General features: G+C 36.3%; 1 protein-coding gene across 1 annotated transcript; it reads left to right on the top strand.

Moving 5' to 3' along the window:
* The first annotated feature begins 254 nt into the window (after positions 1 to 254).
* LOC143449980 (large ribosomal subunit protein eL33-like) lies at positions 255 to 7,163 on the top strand. Its single transcript, XM_076950344.1, has 5 exons — positions 255 to 298; positions 1,427 to 1,466; positions 1,679 to 1,831; positions 5,465 to 5,609; positions 7,058 to 7,163. Exons 2-5 carry the CDS (start codon positions 1,456 to 1,458, stop codon positions 7,079 to 7,081), a joined length of 333 nt encoding a protein of 110 aa, XP_076806459.1. The 5' UTR covers positions 255 to 298; positions 1,427 to 1,455; the 3' UTR covers positions 7,082 to 7,163.
* Positions 7,164 to 7,910: the final 747 nt, after the last annotated feature.

Here is a 7,910-nt window from a genome sequence, read left to right as displayed (position 1 = left end):
GTTAGTATAATACTTCATACAATTGATCAATAACAAGTAACTTGACACCAATACCACTCCGCACGTTTTAAACTTGGGTTTTTTGTAAGTTTACTGCTTATAGTATATTTCGTTAATCTGTGTGATAATGGTTGCATATATTTTGTCCCCCAGAATAAATAACAAAAAACAAACGCTATGAAAATTTTCCAAACCAACTTCATCAAAAAGCTCAATTTTTACCAATCAGTGTGAAAACTTAAGGAAGGGCAAAGCGTGTCAGAAATACATGGTCTTTTTTGACCAAGAGTGGCCGAAGGTAGGTAAATTTGGGGAATAGTGGATAGTCAAGGCGGAATATTTTTTCCACAGTGGAAAGTATTTCAACCACTTAAACTGATAGTTGTTAATTTTTCATGAGCATGTGTTTTATTGTGCCTATAACTACAACGGTAAGCATCCTAACTTTCGTTACGCACAGTTAATGGCGAAAAATAAACAATACAATACTAGGCCTACGCAAGCCCAAGCTTTACCCAGTTTCTGTGTGCACCTTTTTTACTGCATCCTGCATTTTAGCACAGTGAGATCTCGGCCTACCCCAAAAATATTAAGGTCTTAGTTTTATAATACAGTATTAAAAACAGTAGTATAGTATTAACATAATACAGTATTAAAAGTCTAGTTTCAGCCACATCTAGGCCTAGCCTCATAGATTATTCCCAAGTTAAATCAGCCATGTCGTTTTTTTGTGGCCGGCGTTTGTGCAGGCAAGATTGAAAAATTGGCAGTTTTTATTGTAGAAATTCCTCTCACAACAAGCCAATAGATCACTATTATACAAACAGAGCAAAATTTTACCTGCCCAACTTTCTTTATTTTTCAAAAGAGTTGGGGCAGGTAAAATTTTTCCTATTGTCAGACTTTGTGTCAAAAGCTTTGCCAGATTCATTATGAAACTATAGTATATACAGTATATGTGTATAAATAGCCCACATTTTGGAATATATTTAAGAGGAATCTGTGCAATGACTAAAAAAATGTGGGTTTATAGATGCAAGACATGCTGTAGATTTTTTATGCCCCTCGTACTTAGCAAACTTCCAATTTGGAAATTGGTCAGGTGTGATGAGTTTTAATTGGCTGTTGAAGGTGATTTCTCACTGGTCAGGCTCCGGTTACTGAGCTTGTTCACTAACCATTATCTATGACTATCTGCCGTATTTAACTCTGTAGATCTTCTACATTTTAATGGAATTCCATACCATGTTGGTGCTCTGTTTGGAATGATTAGTTCATTCATGAACAACTTCTCCCGCAAACTCTAAATTATGTTTTTTTTATTACAAATTCATTAGTAAAATATTTGATGATAAGAAAGGCGTTCACTTTCTGGTTTCTGATTTTGAAACGAAATTGATGATATTCTATTGATTGATTGTTTCAGGTTGTTTGTAAAGACAAATAAACTTGGAAATGGGCGACAGGTATGTGTTTGTATTTTTTTATTTTCTGCGTGCCTGGCTAAATTGTAACATTTTTTCCATATTCTAGAGGTGAAAATTTTAGACGATGCTTGTTTTTGAAAAATGTGACATTTGCCAAATTTTAGATTTTACTGCTTTTACTAAATTAACATGTTTCTAACCGTTACATTGTTACACATACGTAAAATCTCAGTGCATGTAACTTTTGCTAGACTGTGGTCGAAGGCTGTTTTTACTGGTTACACAAGAGGACTGCGCAATCAACATGAACACACAGCGTTGATTCGCATAGAAGGAGTGACTAAGCGGAAGGATGCTGACTTTTATTTGGGGAAGCGTTGTGCGTACGTTTACAAGGCGAAACGGTTTGTGTGGTCATTCAATCAGTTTTGTAGAAATTGCTAGTAAAGTTTTACAATTATTTGTAGGAGTGTATGACAACATAAACTTACAACAGAAAGAAAAATTTATGACGTTTATGCAGACCTTGGTAATGCCAAGAAAGTTTAATGGTTTTAAATGGCATCACTGGTCTTCAAAGAGTTAGACGTTTGGCTTGTTGCAGTTCGTCACATCGATTAAATTAAATTTTTGAAACCTTAAAGTCGCATTTTTTGTAAATTTTAATCTCCACCATTCATTTTTAAATAAATATTCCAGTCAAAATGAAATATGCTGCAACTGATATATATCACATGGAATCATAAGGCTGACAGAAAAGCCTTCAATTAAATTATTTTTTATTTTGGTATCACATAAGGGTATGTACCATTATATATGTGATTTCTGAATGCTTTATAACTGAGTGCTTGAGTTCGGCTAATCCAAATTAATCTTGTTTTCTTAGACTATGTATTAATGATCATAGAAAGTTAGAAACCTGTTGGCCAGATTTCTAGGGGAGTCGCTACCACCTCAAAGTAGGCACCATTGATTCCAATTTCTAGACGATTTCTAATCATAGCACCAACATGATCCAGTAATTGCTGGCGTATAAGCACACTCCTTCTTCTAATTAATGTGTAGATGATTTGGTGTTATCATTACATGCATTTTTTCGTGACAACTGAATAGTCATGTACATCAAGCTCAATTATTGTTCATACACATAAGGGAAAAACTATGACATATGATAATAGGTAATGCTATAAAGCACAGGGTTGACATATTTGCATTTTTCTGTCAAATCCTTTCAATTTGGCATTCATTATGACGTTTGGCTAGACATTTCGGCATTTTTAGGGAAAACGTGTTTCAAACCAAATTTCTATGTGTGAAAGGAATGCATCGCCTAGAATAACGCTGACTTTAAAGGAAAATATTTTAGTTTTTAGTAATCTTGTACAAGCCGCTGACTAAAAATTCATTATCGGTGAGCTGTCCTGGTTTAACATATGTCCGGTGGCAAATTTTTCACTGCTGAAAGGCAGCATAGATACAATTTACCTAAGTGTATTTTGTGTGAAATTTATCAATTTCTATGCCAGATCTTTGCAACATAGGCTACACCGCAATTACATGAGTAACCCTTTAGCACAATAACACACATTAAATGTTCACACAACGTATTTTGGATAGTAACTATTTTGACATCTGCAGGTCACACATTTCAATGGTAGGTTTCGGCAGTTACTACAGCTAGGAGAACAGGCATGCTAAACGTTGATTTCAACAGCGTAGTGTATAGTTTTTTAGGTTTAACTTACATCAAAAAAGATATTTAGTTTGTGCTGTATTTCGATACCAAAAAGATATGTTAATGATATGTAATTCGTTTAAGCATTTATGATTAATTTCACGTACTTAGATAATTATATTAGATAATAACATAACTGCGGTCTCTTTAAAACTTCTTCGTGGTCACCAAAGTCAGACCTTGAAAAAACGCCAGCCACAAGCTCAGCTTTCTTAACCTTGGCCTCGCCAAAGTGATCCGCATTGTTGTCCTGTGAAAAAGACTAATTTTAGGTCATGATTATAAACTTCCACATTTGCGAATAATGTAATAGGGAAAAAGTGCATTTGCAGCAAGATCTGTTATACAGAAAGGACTGGTACAAAGTACTAACAAAGCACCAAATTATATTTTTCAAACAGTACCGAATACCATTACCGTAAATATATATTTGCCAAATAGTGGTATGTTTATCGATGATAGTTTCAAAGTACCAACTGATCACCTCTGGTAAAATTGACATATTATTTAAAGCTGTTTATTTTGGTTTGGTGACACTTAATCACGCGACGCTTAATCACCGACACATAATCACTTGGACATTTAATCACGCGACACATAATCACTTGGACATTTAATCACGCGACACATAATCACTTGGACATTTAATCATGCGACATTTAATCACACATTTACAGTATTGAAAATTGCATGTCTCCACACGAAAAACAAATATAAACCCGAAAAGAAATTGTTAAAATGATTAAACATTGTTTGCGCAGATAAGGCTACCTTACACACTAGGTAACAATGTCATGCATGGGAAATGTGAGCAACTGCACAAAGATAAACTAAAATCTCGCTTGACAGATAACGGTCAACTGTGTTTTGCACGCGCAGTTTCAGTGCCTTGTACCGCATTGGAATAGAAGGTTGAGTACCAGCAATTCCTTGCAGAAACGTTGCACGTTGCATTTGAATGTCTTTTTCAATTCCTGTATGAAAGTCCACAATGTCGGGTGGTGGCATTGAAAAAGCGCTTGGAGACCAAAATGTCAACCTTCGACTGCATTCGTGGTTCTTGCAATGCAACCTGCCCCGGCTTCGTAATGATTCTAACTTTCGATTGGAAAGATGGCTGAGCCGTAATTTTCACCACGTCCCGGACGTCGTCTGCCTCTGATATATGTGTGTTCGAAATACGAAAGCAGCTCAGGCCTCTTCTCGTGATCGGGCATGCTATCAGCTAAGATCAGAAATGACTCGACTACGTCAGAGGAAGGGACCATGACTAAGGCTGGTAAACACCGAACAGCTGTTCTTAATTCGTCATCAGACTCGTAGTCACATTTCATGCCAATTTCATTAACTTTGCGCAGAACGCTTTGCGTAAGGTGAAAATAACAACTCCTAACATTTGTAGTAGGAAATGCTGTGCGGAAAGCACTTACTGCAGCAGTCTCAAAATCGAGCAAAACACATTCCGGTGCAGCAGTGGGGATCATTGTTTCAATTGCATCATAGTCATATGCATGCGCATGCATCATAGTCATAGTAATGTCCGCTAAATTAAAATAATCACGATTTACAACGGTAAGACAGCGGCAGGCTATAGACAAAGGCGCTGTCCAAGTGCTGTCGCGTCCAAGTGATTATGTGTCGCGTGATTAAATGTCCAAGTGATTGTGTGTCGCGTGATTAAATGTCCAAGTGATTATGTGTCGGTGATTAAGTGTCGCGTGATTAAGTGTCGGTACACCGTTTATTTTCATAGAATGTTGAAAATACTTGATGATTGATTTTAACTGCATACAAAGGTGTATTCAAATGATGGGTTTTAATTAACATCCAGATCACCCTTATTAACCTTTTGAATGTGCACATGCACGTTTTCAATAAAGAACAAGTTTACTAAATTGTATAGCTTTTAAGTGCATCTTCTGAGTTCGTGTGAGTACGATGCATTATGCGTACCTATGCTGTGGCAAGAGTACTGGGAAAGAAACATTGTCGATTTCTTTCCATCGATGGTCGATGCGGCTTCAAAAATATTTTGCATAAATTTACTGTAGTTGACCAAACAATAATGCAATAAACAAATGTGGTGCATTGCATTGCAAGACAATTCGATGTGCACTGTTTCCTCTATTTGGGTTGAACACTTGCTATGTCTCTAAATTATAATTAATAGTCGCCAGAAATGATGCTTGCCCGAAGCCACTTAAAGAAAATATTACCATGTTTGATATCTTTAATGTCTGCCTATATTTACCTATATACCCAGTCTTTATACTTTACTTTCATATCTTCATTAAAATTGCAGGCGAACAAGAACTCCGAGAGGTGAGCCGAACAAAACACGAGTGATATGGGGGAAAGTCAGCAGAGCGCATGGAAACAGCGGAGTTGTGCGTGCTGTCTTCAAAACTAATTTACCAGCGAAAGCCATAGGCCACAGAATCCGGGTGGTAAGTGAAGTACATTATTCTATATTCTAGTAGGACGATGCTAACTAACAGAAGCTCTGGAGTACAACACTATTTGGGTTTTACCTGGAACTTCTGTATGCAAATAGATTAATTCTTTTTGTACTTATATGGGTTAGTGCTTACCTCTAAATACTTGAAAACATGCCGTGATGGATGCCTTATTTTCAAAATAAGAAAGGCTAAAAGTGATGCTCGTATTTCTGGCCACTTTCATCATTACGCTTTTATTTTGTCAAAACTTAATATTTAAATAATAATTAAATATTTTTAATGTTTTTGTTTTGGACCCCCAAGTTTCAGTGTAGTTGATTAATTATCCAATTAACTTGCGTGTATATTGTTGTATGCAAATCAGACTTGGCAAAATTTCAAGATAATAAACAGTAAAGATAAAAGCAGTCGTTCCGTTGTTTGCATTAGACATGTTCTGCGCCTGTTGTTTTGCCTTAACTGTTAAACATGCTCTTTTTGTACACGGAACCTTACTGCGACACGCTGCGATAGTAAACGCGAATGTTTAATTCGAGACGTTCGAATAGAGCAAGCAGTGTCTTTGACGCATGTCTTCCCCCCCAAAAAAAATATCTTTGCAAATGTATGCAACAACAAGTTCACATCCTGAAACAGGCTTTAAACTGGCCCATGAACTGTGTAAGGATTAATAAATATTACAAGTGCGCGAAAAACACATTGCACTGCGCATATATGAGGTGGTTACTGCGCGGAAAATTTTTATAAATATCTCAAAATTGAACATTTTGGAGTTAATGTTTCCTGGTTGGTGTGCTAGAAAATGGCGGTAACCAGTGTTTTTATTTATGTCGTAACGAACAACATCTTTTTTCAAGATGATTCTACATCCTACCCGGAGTAAACCAATTTCCATAGCCTAAGAAACATCTTAACTACTTTATAATACTACTTCTCAAACTCAATGTAATAACAAAAATGGAAATAGTGGTTACCGTCATTGTCTTTACCAACATTTTCAGTGTCCCCTTATGGTATGACAGTGCAGAATTTGGAAAAATTAGCTCAAAGCAAGATTAATGTGAGCGCAATGTTTTAAAAAAACGTTGGTCGTGTTTAGACATGCGTTTCCAAACAAACTTTGTAAATGCTGTGTAAAAATCTGTTGACTTGTAACCTATGTAAGCGAACCATTAGGCTTGGGTAGAGACGTTGGATGAATTTCAAATACCAGGTAACCCTAGACTTTTTGTTAGTGTTAAACAGTAAGTGAGGTTTCTTCTCTTCTGAGACTAAAGAAATTTTAACTGAGTCAACCCTAAACCTTCAAAGCCTCAAAACGTTTTGGATTGAGACCACGCAGAGTCAAGTTTTTCTAATATTAATTTTGGTATCTTGGAAACATCGAAATATGCTAGTATTACTAATGTTATTTTGATGTTATGGTGTTTTTGTAGATGATGTACCCATCAAGAGTGTAGAAGTTGGACACACGCTGGCTTGAATACCAAAACAACACGTTTTGAGTGCTTGCATTATTAATAAACTGTCAAAAATATTAAACACTACCGATGTGGCAAATTTGGTTTGGTCCTGATAGTTAAGAAGTGCTGGTAGCCTCCACCAGGCCAGGCGCACTTAATTTTAGTTGAAGACACAGGTTAGCTTTTGGAGCTGTCGTGATTGGACTATAAGATGGATTGGGGCATTTTTGGGGATCGGCAGCGAAAGTAAAAGAATCGTTCAGAGATTCGCATTTTTCATAAATGAGTCAGCAGTGCACAAAATGTCGTAATAAACCACTTGGTGTTAACAAAGCGCAGTTAAGATTGCATTATATAGTCGGTGAATCAGTGCTTGCCATACTTTCCCGCCTTAGGAAAAAACGATAAGCAATAACAATTCTGGAGCAACATAATTAGATACCATAAATAATTATGTTGCTGTGCAGAGCGTAAGCACTAATTGCAGACAAAGATAAAACTAAAACGCTTATTTGAACTAGTCAAGCATATTGATGGTGACACAATGCTTATGTCCTGCCAAACTAACAACGTAACTTTTGTTTTATATAAATTTGTTTAAATTACGTGTGTGTAATTTGGGTTTGGTTGACGTGCTGACGCTAATAACTTTCCTGCATTATCTGTAATGCACGTTTTTGTCTTTGAGGCCTTGTCACATTTGCCCGTTCAATTTGTGGAAATTATTGTCAATAACTGCCAACATGTTTACGACCACCTGCGTCGGCACAATTTTTTCCTCCCCCACATTGAAGACGAAAAATAAAATGAATGAATATTGTAATAA

The sequence above is a fragment of the Clavelina lepadiformis genome, chromosome 3 (genome assembly GCF_947623445.1).
Source record: "Clavelina lepadiformis chromosome 3, kaClaLepa1.1, whole genome shotgun sequence".
Lineage (NCBI taxonomy): Eukaryota > Metazoa > Chordata > Ascidiacea > Aplousobranchia > Clavelinidae > Clavelina > Clavelina lepadiformis.
This window is presented reverse-complemented; position numbering and strand designations above follow the sequence as displayed.